The 20,042-nt window shown below is 36.1% G+C and overlaps 1 protein-coding gene across 5 annotated transcripts in view; it reads right to left on the bottom strand.

The window, feature by feature from the left end:
* Positions 1-20,042, bottom strand: part of Macrod2 (mono-ADP ribosylhydrolase 2) — a 2,207,522-nt gene that overhangs the window by 76,243 nt on the left and 2,111,237 nt on the right. For all 5 annotated transcript variants that reach the window (XM_045156295.1, XM_045156298.1, XM_045156294.1 and 2 more), the window contains 3 exons: positions 12,023-12,100; positions 3,733-3,807; positions 3,397-3,489 (listed from right to left, as the gene is read on the bottom strand). In XM_045156295.1, coding sequence (XP_045012230.1) covers positions 3,397-3,489; positions 3,733-3,807; positions 12,023-12,100 — 246 coding nt within the window. The remainder of the gene's footprint in view (positions 1-3,396; positions 3,490-3,732; positions 3,808-12,022; positions 12,101-20,042) is intronic.

Below are 20,042 nucleotides of genomic sequence, written 5' to 3'. Positions count from 1 at the left end.
AAAGATTACCTGCATTTTCTCATCCTACCAAATGAGTGAGAAAAGTTACACGTTTTTTCTGGTATGGATTTGCTTTTAAAGGAATCACTTTCTGTATCCTTGGGAAGATTCTTACGGTGAAAGAGAAACAATGTTTTCAGAACTATAAAGGAAATTTCTACAAATGTAATAAGATACTAATTTGCTTTGCTTATAGATAATTCTTCATATAAATGCACACTTTTCTACCAAGAGACTCCTTTGTGAAAAAATATATATATACAACCTAGAACTATGGAATACAAATATTTTCAAACTAGACTCTTTAATACCTACATGAATCAAAACAAAGCAAATAAATAAGCAAATAAATCCATCTGCTTTAATTCATTTACTACTTTTCAATTGTGAATCTACCAGTAGCTCAACTGTGATTGAACCTATTTTAAAAATCAGAAACACTGGTTTTTATCATTTTTCAAGGTTGAGATCTCAACAAAGAGAAAAGGTGATTATAAGTAAGACTAATGCCTCATATTCTACTTTCCATTAAGTATTATATCTTTATAGAAGAAAACATGTAATTCTGTAGAGTTTGTAGACAATTCTTAGGATTCTATGAGATGCTGTTGTCAATCAAATGTGAGTGACCATTTATTGTTAAATCATGATATAGAATATGTGAAAATATTTTTGGATTCCAATAGTTATGGAAGATAGTGAAGAGAACTGCAGTTGGGGAACTTCAGTGTGGATTCTCTTGATGTGCTGGCCACTTTAATCAGCATCTGACAGATGAAGGACCTGATGCAGATAAGTTAAAGCCCTTGTCCAAGGTTATAATGCTGGCAGAGAAGAGGTACTGTGAATTTTCCTGTCCTCCTTTACTCTGGGTGCTGTGATGGTGTGGAAGTGATTAGTGTGTTTCCTAGGGCTTTAGGTGTTTGGAATGTAATCTCTGCTGGCAGGTATGGAATGTGAGGATATTTTGTTTGATGTTTTAGAAGTGAGCCTGTAGAATAACCTTAGGATTATATAAGGTCACTAGATTGGAATTTCCATATGTGAATCCTAGTGTATCTACAAGAAGATGAAAAGGCCACATGCATACACACACTCATACATACACAAAGTCTCTCTCTTGCCACATAATGTCCTTCACCAACTTAGGATTCTGCTACTTGGACGACTATTACCAGATACAAGCCCTCAACTCTGCACCTCCAGAAATATAAGACAAAATAAACCTCTTGTCATAATTTATCCACTCTGTTCTATTATTTGCAAATGAAATGAAATAAGGAAACTAATTCTTGATTGGCAACAGAATACCAAAGAGTAAGATGACAAAAGAGAAACATTTAAAGTGTGAATTTAAGCACAAGGAACATTTGATCAGGTCAAAAGTAAGTAATTGTGAATGACAGAAAATGTGTGAATGGTGTGTGTGGGGGGGGATGGTTAATTCAAGTCCACTCATATTGCTCTCTTACAATAAAGACACAATTTATTCCACACCAAAGTTGCTTCAAGCATGCGGCACAGTTTAATTTTGCTGGGTACCTATACACCATCTCACCTTTGTCAGACAAGGACTAGCCTACCTACAAGGAAGAAAGCACAAGTAGGCACTTGACTATGCAGTGGGGACAGAAACATTTGCTCAGAGAGTGTGAGTTTTTCCTTTATTGGTCAAGTTACAAAGATGAAAATGTGCCAGCTGTTTCATGTTCCATAGCCCATTTCTTCAGGTATAATATTAAAGCAAATACTTTCTACAATAGAAAAGTTAAGCCAATGGGCATATTCTTTTTACTTCAAAGATGAATTGGAGAGAGTAATACCCTTATGTGAGTCTGAGTAAAGGCTGTACCAATTCTTAATTAACACTGTGCCATTCATTTAACTTGCCAAGAATATGGCATCATGAGGCTGCACTCAGATTTTCAATTTAGAAAAATATGGTAAAGACATAGAAAAGCAATGGATCAGAAATGGAGTGGAGACATTTTTTTTAAAAAGTGTCAAAACCACTGATAGTTTAGCAATTACATTATATCATTACTCTTGCCAAGAAGTGTTCATCATTTGTAAGCTGTAGTGTAATTGACCTGATTTTACAACTGAGATCATGTCTGCATTTTACTCTGGAAAAAAAAAAAATGATCACAATGTTCTATAAACAAAGTCTTCTATCAGGTCATTATCCCACAACTAATTTTCAGATACCTGAGTACTAAGATTCATGAGACTATGACAAGTTATTTCATGAGCTTATAAAATAGACTGATTCAGGGCTGGAGGGATGGCTTAGCAGTTAAGGCATTTTCCTGCAAGGCCAAAGGACCCAGGTTCAATTCCCCAGGACACATGTTAGCCAGATGCACAAGGGGGAGCACATGTCTGGAGTTCATTTGCAGTGGCTGGAGGCCCTGGAGCACCCATTCTCTCTCTCTCTCCTTCTGTTAAATAAATAAATAAATTTAAATAGATTGATTTATATTTGACAACTGGATTCTTCAAGTTCTTCAATAAACACTAAATTCCTTTGATAATAGTTTTTTAAAATAATCTTTACTTTATGTCTATCTTTATTCTAATGCTTCTTACCTCTAGTATTTTAACATTAACAGGGTATTTTTTCCTTCCATATCTTCAGAAATAATATTAACTTTTAAACAAGATTCCATATGACTGAACTCTCATATTGGCTGATGAAGCTTACAGTTCAAAAGATTGATGTGTGGGCATGTTTTATATAACATTGTCTTTCTCATGATCATACGAAAGGAAAGAGAATTACATCAGTCCAAAAAGGCTGTGTGTTGGTTTCAGAACCATTTCAGGTATTCTAGAGATTCAATCCATCTACTGTATAATTTCAATTTCTTATAGACTTTCTCAGTTCTGGAGGTAAAAAAAAGAGAGAGAGAGAGAAAGAGAGAGAAATCTAAATGACTAAAATAAAGCTATCTTCATCTACTTGGAAGGGGAAAAGGTGTTACAAGGATCATCTTTTCTTACCTCTTGATTTTACCCTACGTTCAAACACAGATTCAATGTTACCGACATGTTCATTTTCTTTTTTAAAAAGTTTTTTTTGTTTATTTATTTGACAGCGAGAGAGAGAGGAAGAGGCAGATAGATAGAGAGAAGAGAATGGGCAAGCCAGGGCCTCCAGCCACTGCAAATGAACTTCAGACGCGTGTGCCCCCTTGTGCATCTGGCTAATGTGGGTCCTGGGGAATTGAGCCTCAAACTGGGGTCCTTAGGCTTCACAGGCAAGCACTTAACCACTAAGCCATCTCATCTCTCCAGCCCAACATGTTCATTTTCCCCTAAACATGTTGCAGTTGTGTGAGGCAGAAATGGAAAGAAGCTCGCTATTGTGACAGATTCATTCACGAGCAGACCTACCTTCTCCCCCTTCCTTTTCTTCTGGGTCCTCTGTCAGGGCAGTCACTTCTGGCTCCTCCACAGTTGTGGCATCTTCCTGGTTTGATGACAGTTCTAAACAGAATGAGATAGAAGGGTGCTCAAAGTTGTTTAAGTAGGAATCATTGAGAAAATAGTTACTACAGCCTAGAAAATCTTTTTTATCCCCCTGATTTTTGAGACTCACACAAAGCAGAATATTCCCCATCCCTAGCAGTCATTGCCTAACACAAAGCACTCACACATACACTTGTATACAGAAGTCAGGGATCATAGCTCCATCTCATTCTTCAGTAATAGTGCATATGGGTTAAGTACCTTCTGTTTCCATAGATGAGCTCTGGGACTCTGTTTCCATTTTCATTTTATTCTCTGTTGAGTAATTCTCTTGTCCTGTTAAGAACAGTAATTGAAAGATAAAAGAAACATGATATGCATAACCATGGCTTTATCCATGGTTTGAGAAAGCAAAACATTTAGACCTGTTTCAGGATTTCTGAAGAGATTGGCTAGTGGTTATGTCACTTCCTATGAAGCCTAAGCACCCAGGTTTGACTCCCCAGAACCCATGTACTCCAAATGCACATGATGGTGCCTGCATCAGGAATTTATTTGCAGTGGCTGGAGGCCCTGGCATGCTCACTCTCTATCTCTTAAATAAATAAATAAATGTTTTAAAAATGAAATCCTGTTTCAACTATGAATGTAGAGACCCAAAAAAGTTATAGGGAGTGGGGTGAACAATATCATTTTTCAAATAATGAAATTAATATCAATTATTTAATGAGAAAGAGCCAGATAATTTGGTGAAAAAATATTTTATTTGATTCGTATAGTGTTAAACTTATTAAAGTTTTGAAATTTTAAAATAATTTCTAGGCTGTCGCAGATACAGACTTTTCTCTATATTTAAGATTACCAAAAATTAAAAAAAAAAAAAAACTAGTTGAATTTAGAGCATGAGGTTGAGTAAGGGAAGGGATGGCATCACAACTCAGTCACTGTTTGAAGAGGGCCTTTGGACAATCTCACTGTCCTAAGGACGATTGTCTAGCAGTAGCCTTTCTTCCATATTTCCTCACTTCTCTCCTGTAGACCTTTGAGCAGTTAATGAATGAAATTCAAGTAGAAAATTGAAATTTCTTCATTTTGATTCATGTTTAGTGAAAGATTTTTGTGCCAAGAATATTTCACTGTTAAAAAGAAATCTATAACTAGGACTGGCTATAGGTACAAAGGGGACATGAATGGGTTGATGGGTGTCTGTGGTAGATTCCATTTCCATATCTGTAATTATGTGACCTGAAGTGGACCACCCAATTCCTACCAGGCCTATTCATTGACTTGATTTGGAGTGGTCCTGGAGCAAATATGATGTGCACTATACCTGTGCAAGGGCTTATGATCCACTACAAGTTCCTACTAGCTCTCTACACTGGAAAGAATGTGCTCGTTCAGCCTAGATCTCAGGATGAAATCATGGGGCAAAACAAAGCAAAGTCATGCTTGGACACAACAAACATTTGTTCTTGAAAACCATTGCAATTTGGGGCTTAGTCATTATTGCGGCAGTTCTAATTTATATAACTCTTCTTTTAATATCTTCTGTTTTGGAAGCTCTATTCTCATACTATCCACCATATCACTTCCCTTTAGTGTGCTCTCTGCTAGTGTGATTCCAATGCACAAAGCAAAAACAAACAAAAATAACCCCCAAATTCTGTTTTGTTTTCTAATGACATCCATTCTTCCTGTATTCATTTTTGATCACAAAGAGCTGATGAAACAATTAGACCTGAAGTACATTTAACCTAGTTTTTCTTTGAAGCTAGAAACCCTAAGCTGTCTCAGATGACTTTCTTACATTATACCCCAAATTCATGAAACCCCAAGTATTGATTCTGTAGAATGTTTATTTTTCTTTTCACTTTCTATTTCCTGTCTCTTTTCCTCATCCAGGGGTACATGACTGATGTGTTACATCTTTCATTTTCTTTTCCAGTTGTATATGTTTTAAATTACTAACAGAAAGGCTGTTAACATGTGAATTTGATCAAGATCTTTCTCCTGGGATAAAACCCATTCCTCCTCACTCCTCCCCATTTTATTGTCCCACTGACAAGTAACATTGGAATTACTACAAACCTATTAAAAGTCTCATTCCAGATTTGCAGAACTATAGCCTACATTTTTGTAAGATTGTATGTATGCCAAAGCTTGAGAAGCAGTGGCCTACAAGATGTGTGTGTGTGTGTGTGTGTGTGTGTGTGTGTGTGTGTGCGCGCGCGCGCGCGCGCACGCCTCTACAAATAGTTGTTCTCATAACAGAGGTCTGACTCTGCATAGGCACTTGATATCTGTACACTCTTCTCCTCCTGTCAGTCCTGTGATATAAATGCAATGATCCTCATTCTGCTTTAAAGTTCACTACTGGGTCTATCTGACTACAAATGCCACTTATTTGTGCTTAACCTGAATGGTTTTATTTTGCACTTTAAGTTTTAAGTGCATATAGCAGAACACACAAATCAGAATCCTGTAGTTTGATGAAGCTTTACATCTCCATACAAATATCTTTGAATATAATTCCCGCTCAGATCAAGGACAGTTCTAGCATCAGAGGCTTGTTTCCAGTTGATACACACCAAATTGTTAACAATTATGACTGCTTTTGGAATTCATTTGATGTTTTTATCTTACTTTTTAAATATTTGTTATTTGTAAGATTAACCTTGGTTTCTGCATGTATCAATTGGTAATTCTTTCCCATTTATAAATATTATTTGGCTCTCTGAAGACACTACACTATCTAAAACTGAGTAACTGAATAACACTGTTAGCACATTTTTGCTTGTGTACTTTGTGATATATATATATATATATATATATATGCATATATATATATACATATATATCTATATACATATATATGTAAAATTTGGGTATATATATATATGTGTATGTATATATATATATATATATATATATATATATATATATATATATACACATATATATATATGTAAAATTTGGGTATGAACTCAGAAATTAAATTGCTAAATTTAATTGATAATTTAGGCTTACTAGATGCTTTGAGAAAGTGTTGTAAGGAATTTGTTCCCTTTATATTTCTGGCAGAAATGTTTAGGAACATCATTTTGATGATGTCATGCTATTATGGGTGATAAAGTCATTTAAGTATGGAAACAGTTATCCAGGTAAAGTGCTTGTCAGGAGGGGAATTCAAAGTACACTCGTACTCTCCCTGTGATTTAGAGTTGTTGCTCCTTCCATGTGGCCCTGTCCTGCACTGGATACATTTCTAGAATTCACTCAGTAGTGGGGAGATAATAGTTCACAAGAGCCTGGCACTGCTGAGAAGGCAAGGCTGCTTGAGGGGGAAACCTGAGGCTGGGGGTGGACCCCAGGATTTCTGCAGCTTTTAAGGCCTGACACTTCACTGCAAAGATGCAAAGCCATTTCAGGGATATCTTTGGAATGCCTTTCTTCCCTGCCCTCTTCATTTGTCTGTATTCCTGATCTGCTTCACCTAAATGCTTGCAATATTTTGCCCCTTATTTATTAAAACAGAAATTCATACTTTTTTTCCTTCTAATTTTTCTAAAATGAAGGTAGTGAAAACCTGTGAAGGTAGTGAAAATATGAAGTACCCAGTTTTTAAAGGTAAGAATAGTTGTGTTTGCTTTTTCCAGAGCCAGCCAGAATGGAGTATATTACAAACAAGGTAGGTGTGATTTCCTACCAGACACTCAAGCCCGGGGGTGGCGGGGGGGCAGTATAGGAGTCTGTAGAGCCCTCTAGTCCATCTGCTCCTAAAGTGCACTCAGGGACTGCACACTCCTGCTGGCATTCTTGGCCTCATGGGGCCAGCTTTGTTTGTCTCTACACTCAGTGGAGTTGAACTCCCCTCCTGCTCAGCCCCAGTCCTCTGACCTAATCCCTCCTGGTAGAGCAAACAAAAGAGCACCAAGGACTCCACAGGTTATGTATATATTTTTCATACAGTGAACTCAACCATCCATACTAACAGGAGCCAGTCATTAGAACAGATAATCCTCCAAATCCATTCACTTTTCTTTAGAAATAGATCACATGATGGTTTCTTGAAGCCCTGGTAATTAAGTTTGGCTCAAGCTAATGCTTGAGCTTCAATTAATTTGCATAAAAATTGGTCTGGGGACATCAGCCTCAAATTAAGCATTTCTAGGGGCTAAACCTAAACTCTCTCTGTAAATGGACTGTGTTTGGACAAAAGCAACAATAGAGCTTTATGGTTTGTAGATCATTAGAGTCTTAGATTTATTTTTTAAGAACAAAGATTGTTTCTTTGATGTTTGCCTTAAATCAACTTATGATGTTTTTTGTGTTCAGGTTGAAATTTGATTGCTGTTTATAATAAAAATTTTGTTATTGCCATCTCTAAAGGTACCCCAGATTAAAAGCAAAAGTTAAACCCAGATTAATATGAATTTGATGATCTCATAAACACTCTTGGTTTTCTTCTAGGTCCAATAAAACTTTTATAATTATAAATTATTTCTAAAATTATCTCTTCCTTGTACTTACAACAGAAAAGCAATTTCCTTAGTGAATGTGCCAAAGCATACTTAGGAGTCCTGACAATTACAGATGAATTTTTCAACTAATGGTCAGCCACTTCTAATGTTAAAAATTATATTCTTGTATATGAATATACATACATACACGTGTGCAATGCATATAAAAATCCACACATATGTAAGTTAGTAAATATACCTTGGGACCAAAATGCATTTACACTTTGTTTCCTGCATTTTCATTTGTAACCTTACCATTAAATATTATATTGTAATGAATATTTTTATGATTATATATCTCCATACATTTTATAGGCCTTGACAAGATTATTGATGGTAAATTTATGTCCTTTAGTGTCCCATTAAAAGTACGTAAATGTATTTGGTAACACTTGTGTCAGCAATGTTTACATATTTCCAATTATTCAAAAAGAGAAAATATTGTTTTTTTTGCATTTAAGATAGTCATTTTATTTGTATTTATTATAATGGAGGAACTGGATCCTTTGTCATTTTTTGGGGGGGATGCTGAAGTTTACTATATTTTTTGTTGTTGTTATATGAGGCATTTTTTTCAAATAAGAAAAGTACTTATCATTTCATGTAATACTATCTTCCCAGTAGACTTTAGAATTTGATTTAACCATTATTTATTATGTCAAAATTTATATATTCAGATTCAGTATTTGCCTTCTTTTATGTGCATGGACAAATAACACATACATACATACATATATATTCTGTATTTATTATATATTATTCTGTACTTTATAATAGGTGCATATAATTGTGTGTAATGAAAACCAAAGGTTTTTTTTAGAGCTGCTTTTTAGAGATATTTTAAGTTCACAGTAAAATTAAGGGAAAGGTACAGAGTTATGCCATATATTCCCTACTTCCAATGGAAGCGCAGTCTCCCCCATGGTCAACTTTCACCACCTGAATGGTGCAACTAATGGGACACTACTAACTGGGACAATTAATGGATCCACACTGACATGATCACAGCATATGGCTTACATTGAGATTCCCTTTTGGCTACATGGTCCCTGGATTTGGATAAATATGCAGTGACATGTACCTATTACTGTAGTGTTAGCAAAATGGTTCCACCACACCAACACTCTTCTGGGATTCTTTCTTGTTATCCATTCCTCCTCCCTAATTTCTAGAAACCACTGATATTTAGTGTCACTATAGTCTTGCCTTTTCCAAAATGTCATTCAAATCATGTACTTCATAGCCTTTCTAGACTGGTTTTCTTCACTTGGAAAAATGTATTGAAACTTCCTCACCAACTTTCATGGCTTGATAGATAATTTCTTTTTAATGCTCAATACTAACCTTTGGATCCTTTGTGCTAATGTTTTATAGTTAAATTTTTATATATGTTCTCTGCTCCTATTGGAGCTTATGTTGGTGTGAAGAATGAGGTTGGGATACAGTTTGTACTTTTCAAATGGACAACAAGTTGTCTTAATGTTCTTTACTGAGTCATACATCTTTGACATATCAGCCAGAATATGGACTTGAGTCTATTTGCAACCTCCTTAGTCTGTTTCATTGATCTGCCTGTCTATTCCTACAGCAGAACTACACTGTTAATCACATTTTTCAAACACTCTAGTCACCTTTAGTCTATTTGTCCTGTCATTGCTGATCATACTGTACTTGTGAATTCCCCAATTATATTTCCAACAAGCTTTTATTTGTGTTTTATCTTGCTTTACCATTTGACACATAAAGATTCATCCCTGTTATATTTAATGAGGGCTTTAGATTTTTCTTCAGTACAGAACTACCAACTCTTTTTCACTTGAGTCTTTTGGCTAGAATTCTAACAGGATAGATTCTAAAGTCATCCTTAATATGCTCTATTGATGATCATTTCCCCAGTATACCTTTCTCCTCTAACTTTATCCTTTTAAATATTTATAATCTTATTGAATTTAATCAAATCTTAGTGGTTCTTACACTTGATAAAATGACCTAATTATACTATATACCTAATTGTACAATTTGTTTGCATCTGTCACCTTATTTGATACATTGTGCTATTTAGTATTAGATATATTTATTAGTTATTATATGTAATACTGAGTACATTTTGATGTTTAGTAGGGACTTTAGGTAAATTAAGAATGTAAGATATCTCCTTTTAATTATACTTGTGATTGTCATATAATTTAATTTGTTTATGTATATGTGTGATATGTCTTGAAAGAGGGTCTTATTAAGTAGACCCAGGCTGGCCTTAAATTCTCAGGCATCAGCCTTCTCAGGACTGTGATTACAAGTGTCCTTTACTGTAGCCAGTTGCAAATTTTCAAGGACATTCTTATCTGGTTAGGATGAATAAAAAAGGAGTTTTAGTCTGGTGTTCACTTTAAAAGAAACCAGCCACTCTTGGAGCTTTCTATCATAATCATTGGTTTATGTACTGAGGGTAGTGGCTCTTGCATATAACAACACTTAGAAGCCTGAGACAGGATTGCATGTGTTTGAGGCTAGCTTTGGCTACATTGTAAGGTTGAGAATAACCTAAGTTACCAAGTGAGATCCTGATTCAAAAAGCAAATAATTCTCTTTCCTGTCCTCATTTTATGCCAATCTTCCTTATTCTCTTAGCCATTTAATCAACTTATAGCAAACTTCTGGAACATGTAGATAAGAAATGCATAAGAAAGGTATAGTAATTCAATCTAACAATTCAAGTACATAAAAATGGGGTATTTAAATTTTCATAAATACAAAATTACTAACTGTTTTTCACTTAGGTCTTTTGGCTAGAATTTGAACAGGATAGAATACATACATACATACATACATATATATATACACACATATATATATGTATGTATGTATGTATGCATGTATGTATACATATATACATATATATGATATTTTATATATATGGCCTAAAAAGATGTGGTTTTATTACAGCATTTTCAACCAAGCTTTTTTTGTTTAAATTTTTTATATATTTTGTTTGTCTTTAAGGAATAGTCCCTTTCACCATTGCCTTTCTCAGTCTTGAATTTGGTCACTTTCTTTTTTTTTTTTTTTTTTTTTTTTGTTTTTCAAGGTAGGGTCTCACTCTGGCCCAGGCTGACCTGGAATTCACTATGTAGTCTCAGGGTGGCCTCGAACTCACGGCGATCCTCCTACCTCTGCCTCCCTAGTGCTGGGATTAAAGGCGTGCGCCACCACGCCCGGCTTTTGGTCACTTTCTATACATATTGTTTTCACAGGAAAGCATACCTGGATGGCACATTTTCCTAATCTTTATATTCCTGACAGAAGATAATTACTTTGGCTCTATGCATGAACAGTTACTTTGCTAGATGTAGAAGTGGTGTCCTTCACAGCTCCGTCACACTCTGCTTTCTTCTAGCATTTAGGACTGGGGAAGAAGGCTAAGCCCAACTGACTTGGGTAACATTGCTTGTGACCTGATTTTGCCTTTCCTGTATGCTTTCAAGGCCTGTCACCATTACTGATCTTTAGAATTTCATCAGGCACTGGAGGTGTCTTTTCTTATTTGAGTTTTCATCATTTTTATATGTAAGGTGTTTTCTTATGTTTTGAGCAGAGTATCTGTTTTTCATTAGTTAAACTTTTTTCTATTATTCTTTTCTAAAGAGTGTTTTATTTCTGTTTGTCCTATTTATTGTTCTTGACATTCCAATGATCTGTAGATTTAATCTCCTAGGTTTATTCTCCATATGCCTCCCATTTATTCTCATTGTTATCACATGTTCATTTCAGTATCCTCAAATCCAGTGCTTATGGAATCTGGCTAGATAGCAACTGACAAAATGAATGAGGCCAGCCTGATCAAAAGTAATGAGTGGCAAGTATGGTGAACAGCAAAAACTCCTATTTCAAGATGGTAGCTACCAATCAGCTAGTATTTATAAGTAACAAAATACTATTGAATTCTGCTTTTCCTAGAAAAATTCACATCTGGTTTAAAAATATGTAATATTCTTCAACAGGAAAGAAAGCTGAGATGGCATCTCACAACTTACCATTAGGATGGTCTTGGTCACATGCAGAATGGTCTCTTGCTTCATTGTCTTTTGTAATATTATCATCTTTTGCAGCATCTGTTAAACAAGAAAAGCTCTAATCATTATTCTTGACTAGCAAAAAGAGCAGCTTCTATCACTAACATTATAGATTTATACTTGGGAGAACAGAATTTATTGCATAAAAACATAACCACTAACTGAAATATTTCCACAAACAAAGATTTTTTTAAAATCCCACCTCAGATGGCCTCACCAAACTAAAGGCAGGGAATGCAGTGGGTACCATTGTGTAATGTAGAGGAAAGCATAAAGCAGGTGTCATGCATGAATGAGTCTTAGAATTGTGGGAAAGGATAGAAGAGGAGGATAAAATAAAGTGGATTAAAGGACTATCTAATTCATGTTTTAAATGTTGCTAGTGTTCCGGTTGTTCTATATGGGAACTCTGAGACCGTAAAGAAGCCCAGTATAGCATGCTGGAAATCTGGTGATAAGCTGGATATCATCACAACTACCTCACTGCTTAAGCAAGAGCAGTGAGGGAATGCATTGCAGCTCTGTGCATTGTCATCTGCTTGCTCCCATGTCACCATGGACACCCTCTCCATCACGTCACAGTGTGGCCACCCTTTCCTTCATGTGGCACTGTGGCCACTCCTTATCCTTCAAGTGGCACGATGGTCACCCTCTCCCTTACAAAACACTATGGTAAAACCTCTCCTTTGTATGGCTCTCTGGTCACCCTATCTCTCAGGTGGCCCTGTGGTCACTGCTGTCTTCCTCACATGGCACTGTGGTCACCCTCTCCCTCACAAAGCCCTGTGAAGCATGGGAATAGCACAGCCGCCTTTATGCGCAAGGGCTTAAGATACAGAGAAAATTTCACTGCTAGGAGAATTCTGTGACAACAAACTCTTGCAAAGCCAGAATGTTAGGTATTGAAGACTCACTGGAGGCTCTTCTATAGGGGATTGGAAACAACCTGCAGATGGATCAGGGGAATGAAGAAAGCAGGTTTGTTTTTCATTTTATAAGAACTTATGAAAGACTAACTTAACAAGAGAGACTGCTTTGCACTCTGTGGTGTCAATAGGGAATGAATGGCTCAATGTCTACCCTCATGGAACTTACAACCCAGTACAGCTTAATCATATGGTTAAAACATAACTGAAAATGTAATGTTGTCATCATGCAGAGGAGAACTATGTCTGAATTACCCACAATAGGCTTCTCCCTGGGTTTCTATCTATTGATTGCTTTCTAATGCTCTCAGAGAGTAGAATCAGATGGAATTTAAAATAACTCATTCTTAGTGTTTGTTTTTCTTTCCCTCATCACTCCATTTCCTCCTCTTGCTTTTTTTTCAAACCTTAGGGATAGCTTCAAACATCTCTATCTGGAACACTATGAAAAAGTTTGCTTCTTTTACTTGCCACAAGCAACATTTGATGGACAAGTGTGAAACCCGGGTAGTTAACATGTGATTTGACTTTCATAACAAGTGAAGCAAGTTTATGCTGAAGTGTGTGGCTTTAATTAACTGCAAATAATTCCCTTAAGGCAACTGTTTAATCATCTACACTGCTTCCCATTTCTTTCTGAAACTGACAATAAGTTTAAAAGTCAAAATTTGGAAGCAAAACTGAGCACAGACACATTTTTTTTTTCCCCCAAACTGTTATCCCACTCATGTCAAAATAGTGAGAACCAAGTCCCATTAAAATATACTGATTTTAACTTTGGTGGTCACATGTAGATAGAAAACATTTTTCAAATACTTTTCCCTCCACATTAACACTGAAAACAATGTCTTGTCTTTACATGTGTATGAATGTGTGGTATACATGTGTAGATGTATAGATATTTGAATGCATGTTTGGGTGATCTTGCTTATGGATGTACATGCATGTGGAGGCCAGAGGTTGGCATCCAAAATCTCCATCCACCATTCTCCACTTTATGTACTGAGTCAAGGTCTCTCCCTTGAACCCAGAGCTTGATGATTTGGCTAGTCTAGCTAGCCAGTTTGCTTGGGGAGTCCTCTGACTCTGCCTCTTGAGGGCTGGGATTACAAATGGGCTGTCATGGTCCTGCCTGCCTGCCATTTATTTGTGTTCTGAGGATCTATACTCTGGTATTTACACTTGCTTGGCAAGTTCTGTAGCTACTGAGCCATTTCCCCAGTCCAAAGAAATTGCTTTTAAAAGGTGTCTTGAATTGATAAGTTTATGATCCAATGATTCATATAAAAAGGGTGAAAACTAATTTTAAAAAATTATCATTGGAGTGCACAAGTTTTTGTCACTGAAAACTGTGTCTGCAACACATTAGTTTCTGCTTTAATTTTGGTTTCCTTAGGGAGTAGCTTTCACAAGAATAAAGCACTTCTAAGTTATGCACCTATGGATGTACTTCATTGAAGCCAAAGCATCACTGATTATTATTTGAACAATTATCAATGCTACAAAATAAGCACATTATAAACCCTAGCATGTATCCTGATTTTAGAATAAAATATGTGAAACAATATCCATCTTTGAAGTCTGTTATTTGAGAATATGTTGTTTGTGCACACAAATATATATGTCTTTATGTGATTGCAAAAATTTCCTTTCAACATGACCTCTCTGGCTTTTGTGAGCCTTATCTCCAGAAGTGGTCCTATCTCCATATCTGTCTATAATGCAGGATGAAAATTGCCATCCCATGACAGTGTTCACAAATAGTCTAGTAGTTATGAAAGGAACTTACTCTATTAAAAATGCTGTTTGAATTTCCAGCCTCATCAACTTTAGCAACACTAGATTTGATTGAGTGTTTTAAATCATAGGTCTTATTACAATATGCTTGGTTATGGGCTGGAAATGACAGTGCAGTTTTTCTACATAGGGTAATAAAAATAAACTCTATATGTCTATGAAATCATTATTCATAATGAAAGAGAAGAATATATATATATATATATATATATATATATATATACATATATATATATACATACATATATATATATATATATATATACACATACATATACAATATTATAATCTTATAATGATCAAATTCATATGCTATATTTCTAGGCCCTGGTGATGGTATGGGGGAAGAGAGAGTCTGGGAAGTAATTAAGTCATGACACGGGGAGCTCTTATAAGAAGAATTACTGCCTTCACAAAATGGCTTGAGAGATACTGCTCATTCCTTTATTGTATGAGGACAGAGCAAAAAGGTTGTATCTATGGACTGGAAAGTGCACTTCGACAGACATGAATTCTTTCAACACCTTGATCTTAGACTTCCCAGCCCATAGAACTATGAGAAATACATTTCATTTATCACCTAATTCTCAGATTCATTCAGCATTTTTTAAATAGAAGACACTAGAATTAAATTTATATGGAGATTCTGACTTTCAAATTCTTTAAGGTCAATGTCATATTTAAAAATTGTTTCAAATGCAAATATTAAATCAAAAGTCTATATATAGATGTGCTTTTAAGATTAATAAGAATAAAAATGAACACTTCAATATGTTTAACAATACTCTCATTTAGAAAGTTATAGGTTTAAAAGTATATTTAAAATTGATTAGAATAAAATTAGAAACTCCATAAGACAGAAATTTGAAAAAGTAGGTCACTTTACTGCAATCACACATATCTTTATGGAATAGTGCATGTGTGGATTTAAGCTGTGATGACAAGTGAAGCTAATCAAAACTTTGTGAGAATATCTAAATGGTAAAATAAAATAAATTCTTTAATAAGTTATTTCCTTGAGACAAAAATTTATTAATCCTAGGGACATTTATATATGTTTTAGATATCCATACATTCTTTTGAAAATATACAGAAAATTGCTTGTATATATTCATATTTTTAGATGTAGTTTCTATCACATTATCATAAGATTCATGCCCCCAGCAAGATTGAAAATAACTATACAAATTACTATTCTAGTAGTTGTGATTCTACCATTTTACAAAAAAAACATTCAGGACTATTTTTTAAAAATAAATTAGCCACTGAGTTTGATGCCCACTTCCTGAATTAATCAGGGTTGGCAAATTATGAATTTGACTTGAGTTGACAAAATGGTTTAAAAAATATGATGCATCTAATTAAAGAGGAATATAAACTAATTGGCAAAAAACATTTTGGTAAAATTGCCATGCAAGTCATCAGTAGGCTTTTAGAAAACTTTTTATTTTTTAAAAAGGGGGCCTGGCTAGAGCACAGGCATGCACTGTAGGGATGAATGTAAACAGACTTGGAATGCTGTAAAATAGGTCACTTTTTAAAAGAGATAAACTGTACAAGATGTGGACTATAGTTAATCACTATTTTTAATCACTATTGTATACAACTGCTGCTTGAAATCTGCATCTTTTCCTTCTTGCACACTCATTTTGGTATGGAAGTTTGTTGGATATTTTACAAAATAAATGCTGTAGAAAATAAAATACTCATAGGGCTGGAGAGATGGATTAGCAATTAAGGCACTTGAGTGTAAAGCCAAAAGACCCAGGTTTAATTCACTGCTATCCACGTAAGCCAGATGCAAAAGGTGGAACATGTTTATGGAGTTTGCTTGCAGTGCCTGTAGGCCCTGGTAAGCCCATTGTCTCTCTCTCTACCTGTTCCCCCCTCTCTCTATCTCTCTCAAATATGAATAAATAAAATATTATAAAAGAACACACACATAAAATATTGTTTTCCTACAACGTATGATCCTCTGAACAAGTGAACTTGAACTTGATGCAAGTGTTACACAGAAACACAGTCACTTGGCTTTTCTTTTTACTGCTGTTGTTTGTGGATGTGGATGCTCATCCATGTGTGTGGATGTGTAAGTGTATTGAGCAGTGACATATGGAAGCCAGCTGTTAATCTTATGTGTCTTCTTCAATCACTTGCCACCTTACATTTAAAATTTATTTTAATTATTTGAGAGAAATAGGGAGAAGAAAAGGTAGATATATAAATAGAGAATATCATGGATGCAAACAAACACCAGACACATTCAACACTTTGTGCATCTGGCTTAAGTGGGTCTTGGGGAATGGAACATGGATCCTTTGGCTTTGCAGGCAAGCAAAGCCATCTCCCTGACTTTTTCTTTTCTTTTCTTTCTTTCTTTTTTTTTTTTGTGAGACAGCATTCTCACTGAACCTGAGCTTACTGATTTGGCTAGAATACCAAGTCCTCCTGCTCTTGCCTCTCCACTCCTGGGATTACAGGTGTGAATAGCCAAGCCTGGCTTTTACTTGGGTGCTGGGGTTTCAAACTTGGGTCCTTCTGCTTGCACACCATTTTACCAACTCAGGGATTCCTCCAGTCCCCATTTGGATTTTCTTTGACTCTGTGGTGGTTTGATTCAGGTGGCCCCCATAAACTTAGGTTTTCTGGATGCTAGGTTCCCAGCTGATGGGGATTTGGGAATTAACACCTCCTGGAAGTGGTGTATTGTTGGGGGCAGGCGTATGGGTGTTATAGTCAGTGCCCCCTTGCTACCGTTTGACACACTCTCTTGTTGCTGTTGTCTACCCAGTGTTGGCCAGGAAGTGATGTTCTCCCTCTGCACATGGCATCATTTTTCCCTGCCATATTGGAGCTTCCCCTTGAGTCTGTAAGCCAAAATAAACACATATTCCCCCAAAGCTGCTCTTGGTCAGGCGATTTCTGCCAGTAATGTAAACCTGACTGCAACAGTAATATTGGTACCAAGAGTGGCGTTGCTGATGGACACCTGACTGTGTGGCTTTAGTCTTTTAGAGCTAATTTTCAAGAAGAATGTGGAAGGATTTGAAACCTTAGCCTAAGAGTCGCCTTGCAGTGTTGGAAGAACAGCTTGATGAATTATTCTGGCCAGAATTGCAAGACCTGAATGCAATAAGAAATATGGACTGTGAAGTTTGACTTTTGAGGGTGAAAAGGAACTTTGTCTGGACTGGGCTATAAGCAGTTGTGTGAGAGGCTTACTGTTATGCCCGTATCCTGAAAACTTGTGCAGGGTTGCAGTGCATAGAAATGCACTGGTGTGAGCAGAGTAATATGGCACAAAAAGAAATCTTTGGGCTGAAACTGCTGCATGTTCAGCTGCAACTGTATGAGAGTTTACAACCTTTGAGATTGGGCCAGCTGATCTGCACTGGGGCAACAGGAAAAATTTCAACTCTTTTGAAGGGGCCTGAGAGTTCAAGGAGTATCCTGTTCTTCAAAGTCTGCTTTATTCTCCCCTGAATTAACAAAGTAGCACCTTACCTGGTATTGTGGAGTATAAGAAATGCAGGAAAGAGAGGGGCATTGAGTTTGCAAAGCTTTCTTGTGTTTGGAAATTGCCTTGGGCAGTGTGAAACAGGTTTGCTGGATGCCTGCATAGAGACCCCACATAGCTGTGAAGATGAACTGTGGGTTGCAGTGGAGACCCAATGGAGATGGTGGGACCATGAGATGGCTGTTAAAGAGAGCTGCCAGCCCCAGATATTTTCCAGGACTGGGAATAGACTAGCTGGAAGGGCAGGAGTTGGAACTCCAGAGACTTATTACTGATCAGAATTATTGGGCTTGGAGATTTGGCACTGACTTGAGGTGTTGGACTTAGAGTTACAGAGTTTGATGTTTGCCCTGTTTAAATCTTGTATTTGTTGAATATTTCTTTTCTATAGACAATGCCATCTTTTGCAGTGTGAATTTTTATACTGTGCCATTATGGATTTGGGGGGTGGAATTTTTAGTATTATGGCTCAGTTAAAAGACCTTGTATTATGGGGATGTTTGATCATTAGGATTGATAAAAGCTATGAGGCCTTTTAAAGTTGGACTGAATGCATTATATTTTATATCATGTATGGTTATCAATTTATGGGAGCCATGGGAAGAATATGGTGGTTTGATTCAGGTATCCCCCATAAACTTAGGCATTTTGAATGCTAGGTTTCCAGCTGATAGAGATTTGGGAATTAACACCTGGAGGCTGTGTATTGTTGGGGGCAGGATTACGGGTGTTATAGCCAGTGTCCCCTTGCCAGTGTTTGGCACACTCTCCTATTCCTGTTGTCTACCTAATGTTGACCAGAAAGTGATGTCCACCTTCTGCTCATGCCATCATTTTTCCCTGCTTCTCCTTGAGTCTGTAAACCAAAATAAATTCCATTTTTCCCAAAAGCTACTCTTGGTTGGGTGATTTCTACCAGCAATGCAAATATGACTGCAGTACTCTTGTAAAGTGATTTGATTTTAGTATGAAAAACATTTAATCTGACTTACTTATCAAAGTCTCTAGTTTACTATGTGAAACAATTAGGAGACAGTTTTCTCCCTTCATCTGAATAGTGAACTAGGGTTTATGTAGCTGTTTATGGTCTCATAGAAAAGGAATGATTATTCTTTTATATATGAAAAATCTTTCATAAAACCATTTTCTAGAGCATTCACCTAGAGATGATTTGGAGGGTGAATTATCCCAGTGAAGACAGATAGACAAGGGTGAACTATATTTACCTGAAACAGGTAAATATATGCAGGTCCTCAGACAGGACATGGCTCTGGGTGTCAGGATGCCCAACTGAGCTACAGCTGGTCATTTGTCTTCATTATGCTCTCATTAACCCCCATTAATAGGTGGCCAATAATACCCAGAGTTTTGGGATCAGGTACTGGCAGGTTTTGAGGTATAACATAGAAAACTGTATAATAGACAAGTAACTTGGTTTCTATTCTAAAATACATTCTAAAATCCAGTGAACTGTGTTTAAACATCTTGAATCTTTCTTCATGAAAGGTGATATTTTTCTGAAAGTTATTATTGAAAAAGAAACAAGCAAGAAAATCACTCATTATTAATTGAAGACTGTGAGGATTTTGAACTAAGTATTATAAACATAACTCTATAGAACTTGATCAATATTACAAAAATCTTGGTTTCTGGAGACAGGAATAGAGAGTGTTGGCCAATATAATCAGGCTAAGTTATCTTATAATGTTAATCTTAGTTTCATTCAAATTCTTTCTGGAAA

The sequence above is a fragment of the Jaculus jaculus genome, chromosome 8 (genome assembly GCF_020740685.1).
Source record: "Jaculus jaculus isolate mJacJac1 chromosome 8, mJacJac1.mat.Y.cur, whole genome shotgun sequence".
NCBI classification, from domain to species: Eukaryota; Metazoa; Chordata; class Mammalia; order Rodentia; family Dipodidae; genus Jaculus; species Jaculus jaculus.
The sequence above is the reverse complement of the archived record's forward strand: the minus strand, read 5'-3'. Positions and strand labels throughout refer to the sequence as shown.